Below are 26,050 nucleotides of genomic sequence, written 5' to 3'. Positions count from 1 at the left end.
TCCTAATTTTTGCAAATTTCTCCTCATAGTTTTATTAGCATTATGGTTTAATTAAAATTGTTTTATTGCCATGATGCATATTTTCATCTGGTCTTTGTTATTGCATACAAGTTAATTAAAAAAAAAAAAAAAAAAAAAAAAAAAAAAAAGTCAAGTAATTTTGTTTCAACACTGATCCCTATCCAGTTATCTTGAATGACTGGGACAGTCATGAAAGTGTCTTGGAGGTTCAGTGTGGGAACCCTGTTTAGGAAATGCAGTATATGTTTATGAATATTTTCTGTCAATGTTTTTTTTTTTTTTTTTACCTTCTTGACAGTATTATGTCTGAAGAATAAGAGAGATAAATGTTTATGAAAAGTCTTGGCTTCATGCATCTTGATTCCACAATGCAAAAATCACTTAGGTTGCTCCAGGGAGTAATTTACTCTTGCAGGCTACTGAAACAGACACAAGCCTCATAGAGTATTAAAATATTTTCAGCCCATATGTGTGTGAGCGTGGATGCTTTCCAGAATGGGGAAAGCAGGAATGGAGATAATGTAGAAAACGTATGAGACGGGGGAGGGCAGGGAGAGGTGGGATGTTGTTGGTTACGGAGTGGGCTCACTGTGGCACTCTGGGTTTTTGTTCCTGGCAGGTTGGACAGGCCTTCACTGTGAAGATGACATTAATGAGTGCTTGCTGCAACCATGCAACCAGGGAATGTGCATCCAGAATGAGCCTGGCCATGGCTACACCTGCTTCTGTCGGCCTGGATTTGTGGTAAGTCTCACTGAGTCCCCCCCACCGCTCCTCCTCCTCCCTAAGCTCTTCATCTTCCCCTGAGGTGATCTTGAGAGAGACGCAATCCTGTTTGTCTTTCTCCTGTCAAGCCTTCGCCATCCGTTTGTTTCCATTCCAATATTGCAATAGCCTTTAAATATCCTTGACGTCCTCAGGATGGTAGGCAGCAGGGTTTTTTAGTATTCAACATGCCAGTGGTGCTTTTCAAGTACGGGGAAGAACAGATGTCACTTATTAATGGTAGAAATTGCACGCTGTTTACCTATTTTTGTATTTTAGTTTCTACAGCATTGCTTGTTGAAGCAGCCTGTCGAAGTACCTCTAACAAAAAGATGAGCAATAAGATATTATATACATGCTAATCTGACTACTCTAATCTTAAAATTGAAGTACAGGTACAGATAGTAATATTCCCTTATTAAAAGGTTTTGCATTTAAAGGGGTCATGTGATGTGATTTCAACTTTTCCTTTCTCTTTGGAGTGTTACAAGCTCTTAGTGCATAAAGAAGATCTGTGAAGTTGCAAAGACTAAAGTCTCAAATCCAAAGAGATATTTTTTATAAAAGTTAAGAGTCAACCACACCCCACTAAAATGGCTCATTGTAACACGCCCCCACATATCTACATCACAATGTGGGAAGATTTGCATAACACCACCCAAAGTTCACGCAAAGAAAGAAGGCGTAACTTTTATTCTCATTGTTGTGGAGACGCTGTGTGTTTCCTTGTGAAAGTGAAACTACTTTGTTTGACCTTCCAAAAGAGGACACAACTAGAAATCAAATATTCAGATGTGTGCAGTGCATTTTATGGAGGACTGTTTCCTTATCCTGGGAGAGTAGACTACAATGCTGGCTGTTCTGACCCACAGTCTGTAAGTACGTTTACATATGTAAAGGATTTGTCACTGATGATTTAAACGTGAGTTTTGAGCAATGTACAGTAGCGCTTGTTGTTTGTCGTTTCTCCGATCACAAATGCAGACGTGGTTTTATGTTTACGCAGCGTGATGCAATGAAACGTGTAAAAAGACCGTATAAGTCAGCGGTTCTCAATTCCAGTCCTCATGCCCCTGCTCTGTACATTTTGTATGTTCATCTTCGCTTCAGATGTTTGTTCTATTCGAACGTAAGTGCCCTGCGAAGTGGACATCACAGGATATTCCAGTTCCAGTTTCGAAGCGAACGTATATGATCCATTTAAAGCGCATTGAAAGTGTGCGAGACATGAATTTAAATAGTATTTATTTACAGAGGTATATGATGTCACACTTGTCTGTGTATGAAGATGTTGAGCAGCGCAAATCCATGAATGAATGTTCCGAAGTGAGTTAAACTTCAACAGATTTCCCCTACTCCAGGAGTAGGGAGCAATGAACAATGTGTAGGGACCATGTCAATGGGAACACAGTTCATGCATGGAGATTGCTTATGAAGAGTTGATTATCTGAATCAGGTGTGTTAACAAGAGAGACATGCAAAATATGCAGAGCTGGGAGGTGCAAGGGCTGGAATTGAGAACCGCTGGTCTTGTCATTATGTCCCCACTGGATGCAACAAATGCCTCGTTTATAATGAGTTTGAATATTTTTGTCTCGGCGCTCCAGGACACAAGGTATCACAGTATAGTAAGGGGTGTAACATTTCTGTCACACGCTTGAGGTATTCGGCCAATCACAACACACTGGATACAGTAGCTGGCCAATCAGAGCACACCTCGCTTTCAGAACGATGAGCTTTGTAAAAATTGACGTGTTTCAGAAAGGCGGGGCAAAAGCAATTGCCACTCACACATATATATAGGTGCCGGTACATCTGACAGCATAATTGCTCCTGCTGGGCTTACTGTAATTTACACTCATATTCGCCCAATGTTAGTTTTGCACAATGCTTGAATTCTAATGTCCTCAGTCTTTAGTTGTGTACACTGCACTTATTTCAGCATATTGCATCAAACTTTGTACTTCCTCACCATAATGCCACATACTAGTGCAATTATTTCAGAAAACCTGACTGCCTTTATTATTGTACTGACAATATGGTTAAATGTGGCATCAAACCGTATCCCAGCAGGCATTTCAAAAACACTTCGAGAAAAAGATATTTGTTGTGAGAAAAGTCTTTATTTTGTGTTTCAGGGAAAAAACTGTGAATATAATTATGATGACTGCTTGATCCAGTCATGCCCTGATGGGTTTTCCTGTAAGGATGGGATCAACAATGTCAGCTGTGTCCCTGTGAAGACTGACACATCCTCTGTTCCTCCCATCTCTGTTGTGTCATGGAGAACCATCAACCCCAACCCAGAGTTACAACCCACTTTAGCACCTGTGGAGAACTTGCAAAACACTGAGCAGTCGCCAGGTTGGTACTAAAAACCGCACATGCAATATTTTCTAGTTTTGTAATACTTTGGAAAATTTTTAGCAGCCTCATAAAATCCACATGAAAGTCTTACATGAATTATTTTTAGTTTTGAATCTGAAATCTCTTGGAGTCACAGTCAATTCCTCATGAAGAGCATGCAAACTCTCTGCGTTCATATACAGAGCAAGGAAGCAAAATGTTTTTGCATTTAAACATAATGAGGTTGACTTCCACTGTGCTGGCTTTTAATATATTGGCAAAAGGACTGGGTAAATGAAAGACATCATGAACAATTGAAAACAATCAATAAGCTTGTGTGGTTTGTTTTGATTGATCAGCTTTATTAACTGCTTGTCTTCGTAAACCTAGGAGATTATTGACACTGCTTAAGAGACGTATCATAAATATTATTTATGAACAGCTTGTCAATCTTTCAGTAAAACATGGTATGTTATTTATATATATATCTATTAGTATAATGAAACAAACACATTTTGTTCAACCAAAAGTACAAATTCTGTCATCATTTATTCACCCTCATGTTGTTCCAAACCCGAATGACTTTCTTTCTTCTGCAGAGCATAAAAGAAGATATTTTGATAATTAAATTAATCGATTTCTGTTATATGGACATTTCTCAAAATATCTTCTTTTTTGTTTCACAGTCTGTTTCACAAACTTTCTTTCACAAAATCTTCTTAATAAAAAAAATTGTTTAATTCATACAATAGTAAGTTGGGGACATTTGTTACACTTTAAAAATGCAACAGTGATTTTTTTTATATATATATATATATATATTTTTACAATACTGAATATTTTTCACCTTTAAATGGTACAGATTATCTGGACTAAACTGTGTTTGAAGCAAAAGTGGAACCTACACTGTTATTATTTTTAAGTATGCTTTGATGAAATTCTGCTTTTGGGCATTTGAAACTTTTAATTTTATTTCTCAATATCAGGTTTGTTTTGTTTTTTTTGTTTGTTTTTTTGTTTGTTTTTTTTAATTTCTCATAAAATGAGATGATCACGCTGCTTTTTCTCAGTCAAAGAGAGAGAGAGCCCTACTGAGTTATTGTCATCACTCTTATTTGTGAATTTACAATTGCCTTTGCTCTCCCCTATGGTATTACTGACTACAATAACATACAGAAACATTACCACAGGCAACATAATGCCAGACAAAAAGTCCTTGAAATGTGTATTCCGAAAACATTTCCCAAATAACCTACATTTTGCTTTGCTCTGTTCCAAAATGAGCTGGGAGCCCCTAAAGGTTAGTAAGATAAACACTCACCATCTGTGCTATGTCTGATAATAAGAGCTTTTTCCACATTTGTTCCACTAATGTTCTCTGAAGAAGCAATAGTTTGAACAAACTCAATTAGTTTTTCGCTGGAAAAATTACAGCTAATTAGGAATTATGTGCTATGGTTTATGATGTTTATTGACAGTGACACAAAATGCCCATTGGTAGCACTGAATGAATCGTAGAGAGCCAAAATATCAGTGTGGACCATGAGGACTAAATTTCCACATCATTTAGGAAACTGAACCACCCTAGCCCAATTTCCTGACAATGGACTAATAAATGGATTCTGGAGGCTAAATTTGTCAAATCACTGAAGGTAATTTGGTGAAGCAAAGTCTAAGCAAGTTATTTTAGAAGAGGAAAACCCATGAATGTGCTTAAATTTCCCTAAAGCATGACTTTTCACTTTCTTTCTGAATTGATTTGAATTGAACTGCTGGCCCATAGCCTTTTTGCAAGTATTTTTTTTTTCTTCTAAATACAGCATTTCACAGCATTAGAGTGAGAATGAGATGTCATTCTCTCGGTTACAGGTGAGTTTCTGTTGTACAGTTGGTCTTTTAAATGCTGCGCTGCTAGAACAGTATATAAGATTGCTTCTATACAAAGTGAACCACAAAAAAATCAAAAGGCCAAAATAAAGGTAAATGTGTTTCTGGCATACGTTGAGAGTGATTTTGACATTTAAGCAAGACTTTATGGTGGTCCTGGGGGGCACGACACAATGAAATTAAACCTCTCCGCAGAATGAAAAATGTAATAAACTGAGAAACTGCATGTGGATGTCTGGATATGACGGCATGAATGTTTGCTCTAAGATACCATCAGCACTAATTTCTTCAGCAACTACTGAGAAAGACAAAGTGTGCGTAAGTCAGTGTCCTTGGGGAACAGAGCATTTAATTAACCAAACATGCACTTTACAGAAATCAATGAATTTACAGTGTGAAAGGCAAATGCTACCGACAGCTTTAAAGGTTTCCCTGGGCATCCATGGGAATTTTCTTCAAGTGCCCGAGAGGTACACTAGCTGAGTAATCGCTGTGCGATTGTCCAGAGAGGGTGGAATTGAGGCCATTTTTTATGGAAGATAAAACTTAAGGAAGCTGCTATAGTCTTAACTCAAAAATAGTGGGATAAATCTATCATCACAAGTTGGACTCAGAAATCCAATTAATTTTTGGAACTTTTTTGATGGACAGCTGACTGGGATACTTTTCACAGAACAGTGAATCAGACTTGATACGATGCAGTTGAATTGTAGATAAAAGAATTTATCAATCTCTGTGTTAAGACTTCTGGTTTTAGGTTTTTTTTTGTTTTTTGTTTTTTTAATTTTTGTCTGTACTTTTTTTTTTATCTGTGAGGTTTAGGCAAATTTAAGAATTGTCTCTCTTTCAATTCATGAGTGTGAATCTCTTTATCTGTCTATTTATATCAAGTAAATATTTACACTTTAGCTTGACAATAATTGCTGTGTGTAGTTAGAATTTAAATGCATGTGAATTAATTACATTTCTATTGAATTTAAAAACGCAATTCAGTATGTTTGCTACCTCAGTTTATATTCATGAATTCAATTTGAATTTAAAGGGTATTGTCAATTCAGTTCCAACTTCATCCATACCTTTGTTGTATGTATGTTGAGGTCCCCTACAATAAATCAAAATATTGAAAAAAGTCTTGAATGCTTGATGCAGTTTTTATTTAGCATTTTTTTACATTTCATTGCCCCACAGTCAAACATTGGTCTTAGAATATAATAATTTTAAAATAATTTGTCTATGCAATATTTTTATTTTAAATATTATTCAACAAAGAACATATACTGTAACTTTCAAATGGACCAACAAAGTCTCATCGATATGTCTATATAGGTCGCTCTCTAAAAACATTTTTTGCCCTAGGTGCAGCTATAAATAGATTAGCCAGGATCTTGCATGATACCTCTGCTCTCTCTTTCTGCTGTCCTCTCCTCCTCCTCCTCCTCCTCCTCCTCTGCATTCCCAGTGTACTGAATCTATTTCAGATAGAAACAAAAGACAAAGGAGTTTAAAATATTCCCTTTTGATATCTTCAAATCAGTCAGTGGCAGTCGGGTCATGCTTGTTTGGATGTGTGGCTTCATATGCAACAATTGGACAAATAGTTGATGCAACAGTTTGGTAAAGATTAAAAACTGACAAAACTGGGAGTTCATCTGTGTGTCCATCATGTTTGGAAGATTAAAAGATAACTTTCTGATTTTCTGACAAAACTCATTACGTTAGAATGAGTAATACTGAATAAGTGTGTGTGAATATATATATATATATATATATATGTTGGCAAACTGGTACTTCGCACTGCAAGTGAAGTTTTTGAGGACTACTGTATTTTTTTAAGTTGCTATATCAAATGAACTTCAGATGTGCCTGCTTCGTGTGATCTGTCTTTGCATGTTGATGTCGGGCAATCTGACAAGTTTCTGTGAATTCTTGCACATGTATATGTATGGGCTGATGAGGGAAGTGGAACACAGACAGGGCATAAATCAGATGACAATAAAGGAAAATTATCATTCATTTATTTGCATAACTAGCATTAAATTATTCATCATGGTTTCAGTCTGCTCAATCTGTATCTCATTAACATGACTTATGAGGCTTATAAATCTCAGTTTTATCTAATGTCTGTCTTAAATTCTTTAGTTTTTTCTTGCATGACATGCAAGAAAAAAATTTATAAATTTTGTGCACAATTTACTAATTTGTTCCCTCAATCTTCTAAAACATGTAGACAATTACTGTTTCGTTCCCTCGATTTGCTAAATCGTGCACACAATTTACTAGTTCTTTCTCTCGATTTATAAATTGTGTGCACAATTTAGCAAATCGAGGGAACTAAATAGTAAATCGTACACAGCCTACTGTTTTTTCCTGCATGCCATGTGTGGGGCTCCGTACTTTGGGAAATTTTTTGCACAGATGTTTTTGTGTAAATTAGATTGCCACAAATAGACAGCTTGTTAAATATCTTTATAATTGTTTAGATATGTGACTCTGAACCACAAAACACTTCTACACATTAACTTTCTACACTTTCTACACTTTCTAACACTTCTACACATTAACTTTCACCATATTAAGCCATGTTATAATGTACATTCAAATATGCTTACAGGTCCTTTTTACCCATTTTATAGTCTGTTTTATTGCTTGGTTTTATTGGTACACTCTCAGAAAAAAATACACTGGGTTGGTAGTGATATGTACAATTTAGGTACTAATATGTACACTCCAGGTATGAATATTCGTACCTAAAGTGTGCATATTACTATCTAAATGATACCCTTTCACAAGTACTTTTTGAAATGGTACTGCCCCAGTGACAGGTATTGTACTTTTTTTTTTTTTTTTTCAGATAGGGTCCTTTTTTCATGTTTTATGGTCTGCCAGGCAACAAATCACGATCGCATAGAAAAGTTAAAGCACACTTCTTTTCAAAAGGCCTCACAATTTGAGGTGTCATTCATAGCACAAGTGGTACAGGTGAGTTATGTGCCAAAATGTACAATAGCAAAAGTCTCTAATAATGTTTGTATACTAATTAAAGTTATTTAAGTGTAAAAGAAGCAGCTGATTAAAATGGTGCATAAGTGCAAAGTTAGTCTTGTATTTGTATATACAGTATTTCATGAGTACTTTCCTTGCTTCTACAGTTTTAGTGGATGAGCCTTACCATTCATTCATTAAACAACACTATTTTTGAATGGGCATAAAGAAAACGCTGATCTTTTCCACACTCTCTCTTGTTCTTCCCTTTACAGAGATCTATATTTATACATCCCATAATAGTGTTCATCAGCGCAACTGGCAGCGATCCAGCAGAGTCAGCATTTCACAAACATGAGCAATAACTACACCTTCAAAGTGTTTGCGGACTTATTTTATCCAATAAGAGTTTTATGTTCGAGATTTCCTGTAGTGTGTCTTTCATGGCTCTCTCTGTCGATAATAACTGCTGAATGAGCTCACAGTCACCTGTTCCTATTGACTGGTTTTCAACGATTTGAATGTTAAAGAACCAGTGAGAGCTTACTGCGCCAAGCATGTGGAGAAGTCAGTGGCTAAAATGCAGATTTCAAAAAGGGATCTGGAGTTAATTGCTAATGAGGTGAGTGTTTGTCTCACGACAGCAATCACGGACTGCGTGAAAGCCTTATATCAGTCCAAACAAGCATCTCAAATTAATGAATGGCTCAGTCTCAGAGGGGTAATTTTCCATCATCAACACTGGTAAACCTGCCTGGAACACCAGGAGAGGGAGAAGGTAGATGCTCTGTAGTCGCCCGGCATTCATCCTCATTAATCGGAGATCATAGCCTCTCGTTTCTTGATAAGTCTCCAATCTTTCAGTCACAGGCCTTACTCTCAGATATTTTCCTATTATGGAGTGCAGGACTTAGCAGATGCATGGGGTTTTTTCTACAAGCTCCTTAATCAACAAAATACCCCAGAGACCTTCAATGGCAGATCAAAAGATTTCTGCATTAAAAAGATTTAAAGTCAAGCAAATATTGATAAAGGCCTCATCTGCTGTAGGTCCATTAATCGTGACAGCAATCTCAAAACGTGTGCTCTTTTTTTTTTTGTAGCTTAGCATCGGTCAATCACAGGAAGGGTGAAATACCACAGGCAGTTCCACATTATTGAGCGTTTCATTGCAAAATACCCCGAGGTGAGACCTTTCATAGGAACTGTTTGAGATTGAAGGGCATTAACTCCAGACCAACGCTAATGCTCAGGCCAAATTGCTCAAGTCAGAGCCGGTCTTTTAAGTTTGTCCGCATCAGTGCCCTAAATGATCTCAAAGAGGGTGGAAGTCTCTGAAAATGTCCCATAATTGCCGACTGATACGGATGACAGAGAGCAGGATATCATGGCTTAAAATGAGGCATGTAATAAGCTGGTATAATTTTTCTCAGACAGTCACTCACTCTCGCTATCTTTGCAAGGAGAATTTATGTGCCTTTTTTTGCAAACCATGTGCTGCTGCAAGTATCATGTGGGTTACTGTTCATTTGTGCTAAAAACCCCTTATGGTACAGGGATGAGGTTCCTCAAGCTGACAGAAAGAGGTTTACGCAGTAGAGAGATCTTCTTAGACCTTCTCAAAGCAAGCTACTCTCATTTACGAAGCACCTGCTGGAGAAAAAAAGCCCCTTTTTTAGCTTTATCAGCTCTTGGGATGCAAAAAATGATCAATGGTAACTGACATGTTCCTGTGCTTTTTGTTACATTTGAAGGATTGCATCCTTTGAAATGTTAAACATACATAATGCATTTAGATTTTAATTATGGATGAGTGATTTTCTGCCATGTCTAAGCATGACAGATGCACTACAGTGGTAAGGACATTTTAAGGTGAACATCAGTGGCTTCACAGAATCCACTGACAGCAGAAAACATTAGACGAGTGGCCCTTTCCTACCACTAATTGGAATAGACTTCCTCAGGAGAATTATTCTTCAGTCTCCCCCCCAATTAAAGCAGATCTAAAAACTGCCTTTTAACTGTACTAAGTCATGGCAGGTAATGGGTCACTCTTAGCTTTGATCACACTCCTGCGAGAGAAAGGAGCTACTGTACCAGGCGCAATTATCATAAAATACTTTTAACATGAAAGACAGGGATCTTACAGCCACCTGTTTTACAGGCGTTCAGATTTTTCTGCGAGTCAAATGAAAGCGGTTTATAGCACCAATTCCTGCCCAAAAAAAAACTCTTTCATCAGATGTGGAAAATCTTTTTTCTGAGATTATTTTAAGTTTTGTAGACTCAAAAAAAAATTTTTTTATCGATATAACAACATCCAAATAATGTATACTTAATTTCTGTTTACCAAAGTATAAGAATATTTTGAATGTAAATTCAAAGCAGTTGAAAAAGTGCAATGAACTTATCATTGCAAGGTGTATCTGCAGCACCACTTTGATTTGACTTAAAAATTTCAAAGCAATTAAACTTTACATTTTAGTGGTTTATTTTTATTTATTTATTTATTCTTCTTTTTTGTGTTCATCCCTTGTTTTTTTAATGCTTATGTTTTTTTTTCTTGTTTTTTTTTTTCTTTTTTTTTTTTTTTTTTGGGGGGGGGGGGTTTTATGCACATTCCAGAATCTGTTTGCACTCATTAGACAAATATGCAATATTAGCTATATTTGAAATTTATTTTTTATGAATGTACTGCAATATGATTATATAAATGTGTACTGATTGCTGTATAGCAGTCTATGTTAAAAATAGTTTGTTATTGTTTATAATTATTCATTGCATTTTAATTTACTAAAAATGGCTTAACTTTTGTGAAATTAGTGAAAAAAGAAATCGCACAGCAAAAGTATTAGTAGTAGTGTTAGTTTTATGTTAGTTTTAAATCTGTTAATATGTAATGCTTATTCTTTCTGCTCAGAGCTATACATAATCATAATTAGCATTAACATATTCATAGTTTTATTAGCACTGTGCTCCTTTGTAACCTTGTAATATTAAAAATTGGTAGAACAACATCATCTTAATTGAGAAATATTGGCTCACTGTGGGGAATTCAATGTGGAGAGTATCAATTCTTTGATGGTTTCCAGTGTTCATAATGTTACTCATGTGTTTCTTCAGTTTCAGTTAAGTCCATTAAAAGATGATTAAAAATGGATAGTGTCAGAATGAAATATGTAGATCTGCACAGTAAAAAGTTAAAATATTCACTAATTATTATAACTGTCACAAAAGTTTCTTTTCCATGTGAGACGTAATTTATTCCAGTTTATTCAGATTTGACTCATTTTTATTCAGAGTTTATTCAGATTTTCTATTCTTATTCACTCATGTTCTCATACAGCGCTGCATATTAATAAAGTTGTGTTGCCCACTTATTATTTGGAATGGCATGATAACAAAGGTTCTGTGATGTTCATTCTCATTAAGATTCACTGTAGCATGAGGCTACATTTTCTTGTACCCAGGATGAAATATTACTGTATTAAATATATATTTAATTCAGCTGTATTTTGAAAAACAGGTTGTTTTTGTTTACTAACCCCCATAATGAAATAAAACCTTCGATATCTTTGCAAATTTTGGTTCCAGGTAGCGGCAAACATTCACACAAATGTCGACTTTATACTATTCAAGTTGAGCGGAGCTATGGTGGAACTATGCTTAACTGCCTACATTTCTCTCCTGCAGATATTAGTTTTGGGAGATATTCTGGGAAATCCTTTTTGGAGTTTGAGGGCATTGAAGTCGGTGCTGCATTCAGTGTCACGGTGAGATTCCTGACTGAATCCATGTACGGAACCCTGCTGTATTCAGCCAGTGCCATAAAAGGCATCTTCTTCATCAAACTCTACATTTATAATGGAACGCTTCAGGTAATACTGCAAATGCATATACACTTTTTTTTTTTTTCAAAGCTATGTCATTACCTTTAGAAATCAAAAAATATGCACGAGGAATAATTAATTAAAAAATACTGATACATTCTTTTCCCACACACTCCAGTATGACTTTTTGTGCAACCAAAAGGAGGGACCTCAGCGGATCAATACAGCACAGCAGGTTGCTGATGGAAATGAGCATGTGCTGCTATTGAGGTAAGAGAATTTCTCCTCCAGTATCCATATAGTTTGTGATCATAGAGATTAAAAGGAATCAGATGTCAGTTGTATAAGAAGATGGTGAAACTGGTCATTAATGTAAAGTACCCTTTGGAGCTTATCTATAAGTTAGAAATAGACCACAGTTAGAAACTGGAGAATAGACAGGCACTGTTGATTGTCAGTCATGATAAATTTGTTCCACAAGAAAAAGTTTACAATAACAGGACGACTGATGTGTGGCAGCCAATCAAATGGCACTGAGATCCTAACAGAGACCTAAATACAGATATTATACACATTATGTTATTCATTTACATGATGGGGAGTATTTCTGTTCAGCTCTTATACAGTATTTACACTTGTTCAAGTCTGTAAATGGGTGCAGTATAACCCCAGGATAGTCAGGCCTGGGTATTTGGACTGAGAGCTGAATGATTGCTGAATGACTTTGATGTTCGCAAGCACAATTCACACAGGTCCATTAGGTTTGTTTCTTTTCATCTGATTCAGCAGAAAGTAAAATGCACGGTAATAGTCATAGAAAGATTTGATCAGATTCTGAGTCTCTGAGAGACAGCGCAGCCTCTTCACATCCAAACGCTTTAGCCAGCTCCCGATCTTGAGTGCATCAGCCTGTTTATGTCTGTTTTTCATAGAGAATTTGAAAAGCTTCCAAGATGCGCCAGCTGCACAAATCAGTCATTACTTTTGTGCCAACTAGCAAAAGACTTAGTGTGAAAGAGAGTTGTGAAAACAAGACTGAGTAGGGGAAAAAACAGGGCTGAGTGACCATATCTTTAAAGGGGTCATATTATTCAAATCAGAATTTTCTTGATCTATTGAAATAGAGTTTGTTATACTATGAAAACATACAGGTGAGAATTCACTAAACAGTTGTCACTTTTTTATGCTGAATAAAAACCTGTCTTTTTCACTAACCAGGCATAATGTGCACTGCAATAGGTGATGTTAGTATTTAAAAGAGAATGCCTGGTTTAGTGCAAATTATGTTCAATCAGTAATTGTTGATCAGTAAGCTCAATCGTTTTGTTTAAGGTGTAATTGTTCTCGTCATTTATTTGGACATTTTAGGGTTTTATGCATTGCATCGTCATAGTAATGGAATTAAAATTGGATATAACTTTGGATAGAAAAGTCTAATAAGTGAATTTTACCATTACTAAATTCAAATTAACATGCATATTAACAACATGAGTATTTTAATGTTTACGGATTGGCGCCAAAAATTAGCTTTTTTTAAAGAACAGATGTGACAAATTTGAAATTGATGGCTGTGTTAATTGTTTTGAATGTGTTGAACTTGAGAAGACCATTATAGTCTACATATCAGGGAATATACAGTATAGGCTTAATTAGTCATTAGTTTTAGTCATGTTTTGTTTAGGAAACTTGCTGCACTAATTGGATTTCTCTGTTGTGTGATTGTTTTGAATTTCTTTGAATTGTAATTCAGTGTTTCCTCGTTCTGATATTCCAATTCATATTCTAATTAAACGTCCTGTGGGTCGTGGCCAATTCGATTCAAATTCAAGCTCATAAACTGAAAAGGATTCTTCAATTCTGAATTTTGCCCAACCGTGGTAAAGAGAGCATTTAAAATTCTTAAAGGCACAGTAGTACACAAAGCAGTCTGTTTAGTTCTGAGGTTCACAGAGAAGGTGGAGAATGGTCATGTAAAATTCAGTAACAACCAGTTTTGGTGCACAACATGATGTAAGTGGACCACAGGGAAAAATATAAAATGATATTTTTTCAAAATTAAAAGCTACAATGCAACCCCTTTAAGTTTCGCTCCCTTATTCATGTCTCACATGACCGAGTGAACCTGTGAAACAATTATAAAGGGTCATGCTGTGCTTTATTGTCGCCTTTAAAGCATTTTTAAGTAAAAGGAGCATTCTCTGTATGTCCTGCTGGGGAACTGTCTGATCAAAGACTCGATGGGACCAGTGGCTCTCTGGCGAGATGCCAGGCTGCTCTGGTGGAGCTCTTCTAAATGAACAGTCTCTCCGGCTGCTCCAGAGGGAGGACATCCAGGGCCTGGTGGTCTCTCCTCCTGAGGTGTGGAGCAAAGCAAGAGAGACTCCACAGCCTGTGAATTACAGGCTTAACAAATCAGTCAAGATTGGCTTCTCTGAACCTCCGAAGATGGGGAGACGGATATGAAGGCTAGGGGGGATACTGCCATTATGAGCTGAGCATCTGTAGGCCAATCCTCCAGCTGCACATAGTTATCCCAGAATCCACACTGAGGTAATTATCTTTCCTCCCCTGTTGTTTGGAAGGGCAGAATAAGCTTTGGAAAACTCCCAAGGCTTGGGTACATCTCCGGAACAGTCTGTCCAAGACACATAAGATGTCTTTAAAAGGAAGAGGGGAAATAATTAGCCGCAGGTGAAAGACGCCCTTGAGCATAGCAAATCATTTATTTAGTGGATTTTATTTTTTTTTGTCATGATTTACTGTCGCAAGAGCCATTTTAATTAGCTTTTAACTGTCAATAAAACAGTTAACAGTTGTTTTTAAGCTGTGTCTGATGCATTATGGTATATGCTGCTATTTAAAACAAGATTAAATCATTTGCATACATGGTACGGCCCTAGACTGTTAGTTCTAGTTGAAAGCTTACGATAACCATGATATTTTAAATGCTGTATTGGCTAATGAATTCACTGTGGACCCTTTTTCTTTCTCAGTGCTTTCCTGTATCTCATGTATCCATGGAAACAACACCGTCATTAGGAGTCATTCACCATAACCTGTTTTTGGTCTGAATATTAAAAAAGCGGAAAATAATAACAGATAATGCGGGCATTAGCAGTGCTTAGCTTTTAGAGTAATTGTGTTCTACTTTAGGCATAGCAAATGTATCTTATTAACATTGCCTTAAATTGCCTTAAAACACGCCTTTGGTGTTAATACTAAAGATCATTAATTGAGTGCATTTACCACCATTAGGTGAAGAGATACAGGAAAAAGGGACCTGAAATGTTGATTTATAACAAGACAGAGAACATTTTGTCCACATGCATATCACACTGGTCTTTATTTTGTTTTTATCTTTGTTTTCCACAGACAGTATCTTTCTCCGTGTGCAGCCGAAGTCACTATTTCAGGCTTTAGGACTGTCAGAAGTATCCCAAGCAATTTCACAACAGTCATGAATTTACAGAGAACTGACAGTCTCTTCATAGGAGGACTTCCTCTTCTTTATCCACCTTATAAAGTAAGAGTTTATTATGTAAACTCCCTGTATATAATGTAAACTACCATTCAAGTAAAGTAACCAATGAATGCCAGTAAAGACATTTACAATGTATGTATCTTATGTTTGTGGGGGTGGGGTGGGGGTTCAACTTAGTGTTAATTCTGCCATAAAATCAAATTTAATCATATTGAACTGTTTTAATTGGTAAGTTATGATAGCTATCACAATTATTTATATATATATATATATATATATATATATATATATATATATATATATTTTTTTTTTTTACATGACATTAATTTTTCATTATATAATTTCACCTTGATTTGGAGAACTAGAGTTAACACTATCTTTAGTGTTAAGATAGTGACATCACACTTTATTAATGACTGGAAAGTTTGAAAAGTCACTGAAATTGTTATGCCCGCTGGGAACTCTGATTATAATGTGGAAGCAAGGAAAGATTGATGGTTTGCCTTTGTCATGTTACACAATGACCTGACCAGTTACCGCAGAGACACATCCGACTTAAATTGGATTAAAATGGACATGAATTTTCCAGTAATTTTCAGGTTACTAAAAACTGGTTTAGAGGGCTTCAAAGAACTGTCAAGGTCTACATATTGACAGTGATAAAGCCCTGAGAAACTAGCAGGCACACTTTTCATTTTCCTTCAGGCGGCTAGAAGCAGGTCACGGGCACTTGAGATACTGTTAGGAGAAGAAAAAGGAGAGCTTGAGATGTATTCGTCTAGACAACAAAGATTGGCTCCATATGCTTTTTTTTTTCTTTTCACAGTGCTGATAATGAAATAGAGGGGTTTTGTTTGTTTGTTTGTTCGTCATCAATGCAGTCTATCCTACTGGTAATGCTGTATGAGCCATTTCTGTCTTATTTGAAGAATCTTTATTGCCTTTAAAAATATTCAGTAGCATTTGAAGCATTTATATAAATATATGATATATTTATATGAATGCTACAAATCCTGCTGAATATTTTTATATGTTAATAAAGTGAAAGTGTCATTGTATTAATACATATTCTTGTTCCATTATGTGTATCAGTTTTAAACAGATGCTAATGCTATTAAATGTTTTATGTAACACAAAAGTTGACATTTTTGAAGATTCATTATGCAGCTCGTGACATACAACAACAGCTCATAATGACCAACGCCTGCTCAAAAAAGGCAAAAGTGAAAATTGAATCTGTGAATAACTAAAACGCAAGTAATTTCATTACTCAGTGCATTGCATTGTATCAAGAATTAGAATGTAGTGCACAAGTCATGTGAACTACTTTTGTTGATGTGTGTTTTGTCCTTGAGAGCCCTTGGTCACTATGAATTGTTGTATGGAAAGATTTCTATAACAATTCTTTAGCATATCTACTTTTATGTTCCAAAGGAGAAATAAAACATTTTTTTTTAATGATGAGAGTGAGTAAATAATGACAGAATTCTCATTTTTGGGTGAACTTAATGCCTTAAAACGCAACCTCTTTGTTGTACGGCACTTTCTTCTCCCAGAATAGCTGCTTTGTAGCCATTTTTCATTTTCACCCTTAGGCCTGAGATGTTTTTCTGTTCTCCTCAGAAGAAACTGCTTGAGACTTTGTTGTTGTTCTGTGTTCCCTCAGGAAGCTGAGCCTTTCCACAACTATACCGGCTGCATTGAAATAATCGAAATTAATAAGCTTAGAAGATTCCGTGTGGACCATGCCATTGCCAGGAACAATGTTGACTACTGCAGGTAATTGAACCTGATTTTGCATCAGGAATTTTGCAGCGTTTGAAAGTCTACATTCATTTTAAATTATTCATATTAGTGAATCAGTTTGTTCAAAAATAAATGATTTGCTTATTTGTCACTATAGAAATTCCAGTGTAGTATTTGTACCTTTTTTATAGAAAAATATTGAACTTTGCAGTTCATTACTGTTTTCAACTCTCACATCAGCGTATTATAATTATTTCTAAAGGATCATGTGACTCTGAAAACTGGAGAAATGGCTGCTGAAAATTTAGCTTTGTCATGACAGCAATAAATAGCAATTTAAAATATATTAAAATAGAAAACAGTTATTTTAAATTGTAGTAATATTTAACAATATTACTGTTTTTAATACTGTTTTATCAAATAATTTAATTAAAACAAAAAAAAAAACATTTAAAAATTCCCAACCCCAAACTTTTGAAAAACAACAACAATACAAAAATCAACTTAAGATAAGTGTTTGTGTTTGTAATGAAATGTAACCTTGCCATTAATGTTTGTCTATAATGTAAAGTTGTCTTTAATGTTGTTTTAATGAATTGAGATTTTCTTTAAGAAAAAAATCATAAATGTCTTAATTGGTACCTCAGACATTTGAATTATCTTAAGTCCAATCCAGGTAAGGTTACGTTTTCAGTTTTTAATAGAGAAATGTTAAACTTTGCAGTTCATCGCTGTTTTCAACTGTTACAGTACATTCTGGAGTTTTTTAGGACTATTTAAAAATAAATAAATAAAATGTGAATTTTTCTGTTTAATGCCATTAAGATTCATTCATTCAAAAAGTATTGAGCCGTATAAATACTGCTATGATTGAATAATAAATTATATAATCTGTTAGTTCTGAGTTTGAAAATATATATTTTAAGATTTTGCACCTTGAAATAGCTGCTATGTTGGTTTTCTTTTTCCTAATAGCCTACAATGTAGTTAAATACTTCTTAAAAAAAAAAAAAAGGAAAGCTGCATTTTCACTCCACAATGTTGCTGCCATAAGTTATATTTTTCCTTCTTGCCTCATGGCTCTTGGATGTGCTATTTGCCACTCTTGTCAGCTGTCTCTCAAAGACAAAATCTATAATTTAGCTTGTCACTTGAGTGCACAGGTGCTGTATGTTCATGCTGTGTGCAAATTGCTCATCAAGAGTGAGATTCTGGAGATGTTTAAGTGTTTGGCTTCACACATCATGTGTTATTGTTCCAAAGAAAATGCAAGCACTCATTTTGGCTTTTTGGCTGTTTCTGTAAAAACCCTGTTTTACAAAGCAACAGGAAATGAGTCTTGAAAAGAACCTAAAATTGGGAACCACACAGACTAGTTAATATTTAAATGAGGTAGATTTCCCCTCTCTCTATATATTATCTTACTTTATTATTTATTTTGTTCTGTCATCGTTCTGGAATTGCAGTGGACTGGAGAGATGGGGTTTCCAAATGAATAAGACAATTTGTGGCATCTTACATGGTATAGTCTCACATGATTTGAAAGGACACATTAATCAGGGCCATTTGAATGATATATCATATTTGTTCTGTGAGCTGATTTAGTGGTTACTAATTGAAGAAGTGATTGATATGTAGGCATAACTGTGTGTTTTGAAAGCTTCTTACTCTATCATGCCTTATTTGTTTAGTTATGATAATTAGGGTAGTGATAACATGATAACATGATAAAGTGTATTATATTGCTTGTCCATTTATAAATCATGGTTTAAGAGTCAGAGAAACTGGCCAATATATTTCTTTGGACTCATTGGGATGATGCTGACATCAATTTCACATTGTCATGATTTACTCACACTCATGTTGTTCTGAACCCATAGCCAATCCTTCATTCGTCTGACACAAAACCAGATGTTTAGCAGAATGCTGGACCTGCTCTTTCCCATAAAATGACAGCATATAGTCAAACAACATCTCAGATGTCTGAAGTGATCTTTACTCAGGCTGTCTTTAGATTTAGGTCATTATGTCCATACTGATGCACATCTATTTTGTGTTGAACGGCATAATTAATATAGATTTTTTAAATGCATGTGAGTATGGTTTTAATTTTACAAATGGGGCTTGTCTGTGTTGTGTCTAATTATAAGATTAAGGATTGTGGACAAGGTTGCTCTATATATCCTTTGCCCCTCTTATAAAAACACAAGGGGGGGGGGGGGGGGGGGGGGGGGGTTCACTAAAAATGAATGTCACCCACTGATAGCACTGCTTATTTGCATGTGCAGTCTGCATTGTTTTAGTGTCCAATTCATTAAAGGAATTATGCAAATCAGGAAAATGCAATTCCTGATCTTGTGGGTAATTTCTGAGTGTTAGAGTGTGGAGGAAACACAAATGTCTGTCCGTCCATCCATCGTTCTGTTTGTCCATCAACAAGTTTTATCTAGACAAAACCTTTAAATTTCTTTAAATTTCAAATTCATTTTAATTTTGTATCCTCTGTGCTAACTCAAATTAAATTCAGGAATTGATTTGGAGTTTAAAAGGCATTCGCAATTAAATTATGAATGCCATACAGCCTACAAACATCTCTTTTAAATGACGTTTCATTTACCACTTGCATTTTTACAGCAAATTGATGTGATTAGGCTCAGATATCACTGAGTTTCATGAATAAATGGGTAATTGTGAATAATTTGCCTGGTTAAACCTGATTGCTTGTGGTTAGTGAATTAAACACATGTTTTTTGCTCTGAAATAATTATAAGTGATTACTGATTAGTAAATATGCCCTATGGTAGTGTAGTTCAGTGTTTAATCCTCGCCTTTTCATTTGCTCGCATGTTTTACTGTAGATCTCCATGGCATCACGACCCTCCAGCAAACTCCACAGATTCCCCTCCTCAGTTCATCACAGTGGAAACCCCTCCTGACAGGCGTATCCCACCCACCCAGCCTTCACCTGTCTGCCCACAGGGGCTCTGTCTCAATGGCGGATCCTGTCGGCCCATCTCTCTTCCCAGCGGAGCCTCGTCTTTCTTTTGTGACTGTCCTCTGCACTTCACAGGACGCCTGTGTGAACAAGGTGAGACCTCTAGTTCCCCTCCACATCACAGCTGAAATCCTCCCTACTGAATTACTGAACTAGTAAATTAGCATACCTCCCTTCATTTAACTCTAATGAACAGTCTAATTTGGTGTGGAGCTTTAAAACGACATTTTGGTTGATATCGTAATGATACATACTATAGTACCTCACCTCCTAAACCAGGCAATGATCTCCCACCAAATGTTTTGACTACAGAAGCGGTGTTGGAGGCAGATGCATGGCCCGTTTTTGCAAAGGAAAATGGAAATCTTGCACTGTTGTTGGTCCAGGGATCACTTGAAATAATTTGTGATGTGATTAATGTAAGGTTCATGTAAGCGAGTTGTAATGTCAGAAACCCCTCTATCTGCTCACCTCTTGAGTCCTACTACAAATGAGATGGTGACCCTGTCACCTGTGTTCTCCAGATTCATTTTACCTCCTCTGCCTCATGCCAGGATAAGACATGAATGATATTAAATTCTGGTGAGTGGAAAGTCTTTACACATTGAACCCAATTGATATTGACTGACGCTCAATGTACTGTACTGAACTGCAGAATATGGCAGATTATTTCACACTCAACTCTGAACTGACAATGGACATTCCCTTTATCAAAATCACCACCAATCGAGTTTTTATTGAAAAGTGATTTTTTTTTATTGTATTTTGTTTCAGCTCCTGCTGACTCACCATGTTTTGGCTTGTATCAATAAGTCAGTGCTCAGGTAAAGAGCTAATTTGCTGAGCTACAAGTTCATCTGTCTCTATTGATGTAACATTCAGATGCTCTGGCGGTGAGATGATTGGCTTCAAATTAATTAAAAATCATTTATTCTTCTCCCAGGTTTCTATTTTTGTGCACTGCCAGACATTGATTGATGTGTTTGTAAAAAGATCAGTTCAGTTCCTGTATGAGAAGAAAAAAGACCTTTTCAGATAAAGCTGTCAGTATTTTCAGATTTGTTTACTACTGATTATGGAAAAATACTTGGCATTTCTCATGAATATGATACAAAATTACATTTTAAATAAAAAGGCACAAAAGGCACAAATATTTTACTGAGAACTATTATTTAACACAAAAGTAGGCTAGCATGAAAAATAGCTTCTTTAATGAAATATATACATATATATATATATATATATATATATATATATATATATAATACATCATAACATCATACAGTAAATTGCAAATCTGAAAGAAAAGAAAAAAATATAGAAAATTACGTATATGAAAACGTACATATATAATTAATATATCATATGTAAAAATGTAGTTTCAACATTTTATGAATGTTTAAGCACCTCCTTTTATTGACCATTTGTTGAAAATGACGGAAAAAATTATATATATTTAGGAGCTTCTGTTTTGCTTTTTTTAAGCTCTGTTTTGCACTCTCTGCATAAAAAAGTTGCACTTTAAATCTGATCATATGTATAGAGATGTATATTATACAAGCAAGCACATATCTGAAGACATCTGCATATATTTATATTTACTGCACTGAATGGTATAGTAACATTACATCATATTGCATTCAGTGCAACTGCTTTTGGAATAACTGATGAAAATGTTTTTCCATAAAACAAGGGGACCAGTGATAAATTCAAATTCTGATGGAAAGCAGTTTTCTAGTCCTTCCTCTTAGGCCATCCTCTTTATTGTGAATGCTGTTTCCTAAGTACATTTGACAGTAGTTCTGCTTTCTCCTTTTTTCTCATTTTTGTTATTTTTTTCTTTTCCCAGGCATACACAACAGAGCTTTTGTTTCAAAGCTGTATTGTTTTATTTTGCTTTTTTTACTTTTGACCATGTCAGCCTTATATAGGTATCAAATGGACATTCAAATTAGGAAAGACAGATCAAGAACTTGGAATACAAACAAACAACAAACACTGCAACAACAGGCTTCATAGTGAATCTTTAAGAGAAACTAAAAGGATAGCACAGCAAAAGTAATGGTGATTAAATAATAATATAAGGCATGATTTGAAGAATGACTAGGGTAGAAGAAACAATTCAGCGGCAATTAGTTGCATTATCAAAATGAAATGCCTAAATTATCACTTTTATGTCATCTGTTGTCTAACTTGAAAGTGAAAGTGACATTCAGCCAAGTATGGTGACCCATACTCAGAATTCATGCTCTGCATTTAACCCATCCGAAGTGCACACACACAGAGCATTGAACACACACACACCGTGAACACACACCCGGAGCAGTGGGCAGCCATTTTATGCTGCGGCGCCCGGGGAGCAGTTGGGGGTTCGATGCCTTGCTCAAGGGCACCTAAGTCATGGTTTTGAAGGTGGAGAGAGAACTGTACATGCACTCCCCCCACCCACAATTCCTGCCGGCCCGAGACTCAAACTCACAACCCTTCGATTGGGCGTCCGACTCTCTAACCATTAGGCCACGACTTCCCAAGTCATGACTATTGTTCACTGATTATTGTTTCTGTTAATATAACCTTCATAATAGAAATCAAACATAAGACAGCATGTTCTTAAAGTTTTAAGAGGGGAAAAAAAACTGGGGAAATTTTTTTTTTTTTTTTTGATGATCTCTAAAATTCTATATAGATAAACTGACCTTCTTGTCACTATAATTTAGTCTTCTCATAATCACTTTGTTTACCAGCTAGTATCAGCAAACATGTCACAGCAAAACAGAGGCAAACATCCTGAGGGTGAAGGGGTGAGAAAGATGAGAGGGTGTCTGTGACTTCATGATGGAAGGGGAGCGATAGGGTCACACTCAATCTTTCCAATGTCACATGACAAATAAGAGGACAACTCAACCTCAGAGATGATATACCAGTTTGAAAACAGTAACTAACACATTGAATTAAACATGAAGTTTTGAAGTAGAAAGACTGAAATAATATTTTCCTTTAAAAGGCGGTACAGGTACAGTATAAAGAATAACATCCGCTTATTCAAACAGGTGCAAATAGTCTAAATAATTACAGAATAAACAACTCATCTGCTCATTCAGTACCACTTTTTACTTTCTTTCTGAATCAAAATGACCAAATTGATGATTTTTATCAAAATTAAAATAACTTGAAAAAATTAATTTTGAGCGAGGCTGTGTTTAGTGACCACAAAATTAAAGATGCATTTCCATGTCTGAGACCATCTTGATTCCTGTGAGGTTTATAATTAAAGTCTCTTTCTACTGTACATTAATTGCAAAGAGTCCAAAAGAGTTTTTATGGTGGGTTTTTTATGTGATTTTTTTTTCTCTGTTATGTCTCCCTGTGGGACTTTTACAACCTGAGAGTGAAGTGAGTGTGTTAAATCAGCTGCAGTGTTTCCTTGCTGTTCGTATTGGAAATCATTGCAGGGTGGGTGAGGAGCTTTTTTGTAATGTTTTACCATTGCAAAAGCATCTAGCTAAATTATTATTGTCTCAGGCTGTGGAAAGTCTGTAATTATACTGCTCAAAAATTTGGGGCGGTAAGATTTTGTAATGTTTTGAAAGAAGGCTCTTATGCTTAAAAAGGCTGCATAAAATTTAATTATTGTGAAATATTATTTTAATTTAACAATTTTTCTGTTTTAATATACTTTAATACATTATTTATTCCTGTGATGACAAAGCTTAATTTTCAGCAGCGTTATATGTCCCATGGTTATTCAGAAATCATTGATGAATGAAAATGTCTTTGCTGTCACTTTTGATTAATTTAATGCATCATTGTTGAATAAAGCTATTCATTTCTTTTTTTAAATCATACTGATCCCAAATTTTGAATGACACTGTATATTATGAAAAAATATTATTTACTTTGAACATTAGTATAAGTTAACATTAACCTAGATTAAAAAATAAAAAGAACTTGATACCTAATGCATAATGTTAACAAACTGAACCCTACCTACTATAAAGTGTTACCATATTATGCAAATGCTGTACCCTCAGTCCTACATTATATTCCAAAAAATATGGGGAGCAAAATACAATACCAGCACATATACAAGTGAAATTTGAATAGTCAAAAAAAAATGATGTCAGCAATGTTCCTAATGACAAGTTGTCATCAAGATGAAATGACTTTATTTGCCTCTCAGCATTTTTCACAGCTTGGTCAGATTGTGCCCTCCTTTGGGAGCTACGGATGCACATGTGCCTTACACCTCAAGAGTAATAATACAGACAGGGTTTCGTGTCAGGGCATTAGTATATAAACAAGATGGTGTCCTCCGTAAAAAACTGCTCAGCTTGCTTTCGGACTTATTTTGGGGCATAATCTTGACATACGAGTCCCTAAAGGAGAAAAGAGCTCTGTGTTGTGCATATGGTGCACTCTGGGTTTCGGAGAGCATTTACAGCTGTCCGTCACTTTATCCATTTACCTGTTTCTTGATCAGGCTTTTTGCAGTGACTGATTCTTTTTTTCAGGCATTTATTGATGAAACAAACTGTCCAGGATGAGACAACAGTCCTATAAAAAGCAGGAAGGCAACCGGTGACCTCTCTCAATAGCTCACTCCGCACTTCTGCGCTCTTATGCCCTTTTCTCATCACCTCCGCCATTTGTTCTCAAAGTGCTAATTTGCAGATAATTAAGTAATCCACTGAAATGTTATTTGTCCCTCTTGGCACTATGCAAAGCAAGGGGGCTGCTATATTCAGGGCTGACTCATTTGTAGTTTCCTCATGGGAAATATCACAATCAAGCAGACACTGTATTAAATAATTCCTTTGAGCTCACAATTGTAATGTTTTTTTTTTTTGTTTTTTTTTTTTTGTAATGGTGTAGAAACAATTTACGTTTAGAAATTGCTTGTAAATTGAATGGAACAAGTCACCTTTATTTATATACAGGTGCTTCTCATTAAATTAGAATGTTGTGGAAAAGTTTATTTCAGTAATTCAACTCAAATTGTGAAACTCGTGTATTAAATAAATTCAATGCACACAGACTAAAGTAGTTTAAGTCTTTGGTTCTTTTAATTGTGATGATTTTGGCTCACATTTAACAAAAACCCACCATTCACTATCTCAACAAATTAGAATATGGTGACATGCCAATCAGCTAATCAACTCAAAACACCTGAAAAGGTTTCCTGAGACTTCAAAATGGTCTCTCAGTTTGGTTCACTAGCCTACACAATCATGAGAAAGACTGCTGATCTGACAGTTGTCCAGAAGACAATCACTGACACCCTTCACAAGGAGGGTAAGCCACAAACATTCATTGCCAGGAAAAAGTGTTGAAGAAAAGATGCACAACCAACCGAGAGAAGTGCAGCCTTATGAGGATTGTCAAGCAAAATCTATTCAAGAATTTGAGTGAACTTCACAAGGAATGGACTGAGGCTGGGGTCAGTGCATCAAGAGCCACCACACACAGATGTGTCAAGGATTTTGGCTACAGTTGTCGTATTCCTCTTGTTAAGCCACTCCTGAGGCGTCTTACCTGGGCTAAGGAGAAGAAGAACTGGACTGTTGCCAAATGGTCCAAAGTCCTCTTTTCAGATGAGAGCAAGTTTTGTGTTTCATTTGGAAACCAAAGTCCTAGAGTCTGGAGGAAGGGTGGAGAGGATAGGAGCCCAAGTTGCTTGAAGTCCAGTGTTAAGTTTCCACAGTCTGTGATGATTTGGGGTGCAATGTCATCTGCTGGTGTTGGTCCATTGTGTTTTTTGAAAACCAAAGTCACTGCACCCGTTTATCAAGAAATCTTGGAGCAGTTAATGCTTCCTTCTGCTGACCAGCTTTTTGAAGATGCTGATTTAATTTTCCAGCAGGATTTGGCACCTGCCCACACTGCCAAAAGCACCAAATGGTTGGTTAAATGACCATGGTGTTGGTGTGCTTGACTGGCCAGCAAACTCACCAGACCTGAACCCCAGAGAGAATCTATGGGTCAAGAGGAAAATGAGAA

The 26,050-nt window shown here is 35.9% G+C and overlaps 1 protein-coding gene across 1 annotated transcript in view; it reads left to right on the top strand.

The window, feature by feature from the left end:
• Positions 1-26,050, top strand: part of LOC109101270 (protein eyes shut homolog) — a 194,177-nt gene that overhangs the window by 111,797 nt on the left and 56,330 nt on the right. The window contains 7 exon segments of the mRNA XM_042769360.1: positions 641-765; positions 2,925-3,150; positions 11,695-11,879; positions 12,010-12,101; positions 15,204-15,354; positions 16,979-17,091; positions 19,917-20,146. Coding sequence (XP_042625294.1) covers positions 641-765; positions 2,925-3,150; positions 11,695-11,879; positions 12,010-12,101; positions 15,204-15,354; positions 16,979-17,091; positions 19,917-20,146 — 1,122 coding nt within the window.

Source organism: Cyprinus carpio, chromosome A13 (genome assembly GCF_018340385.1).
Source record: "Cyprinus carpio isolate SPL01 chromosome A13, ASM1834038v1, whole genome shotgun sequence".
Lineage (NCBI taxonomy): Eukaryota > Metazoa > Chordata > Actinopteri > Cypriniformes > Cyprinidae > Cyprinus > Cyprinus carpio.
The sequence above is the reverse complement of the archived record's forward strand: the minus strand, read 5'-3'. Positions and strand labels throughout refer to the sequence as shown.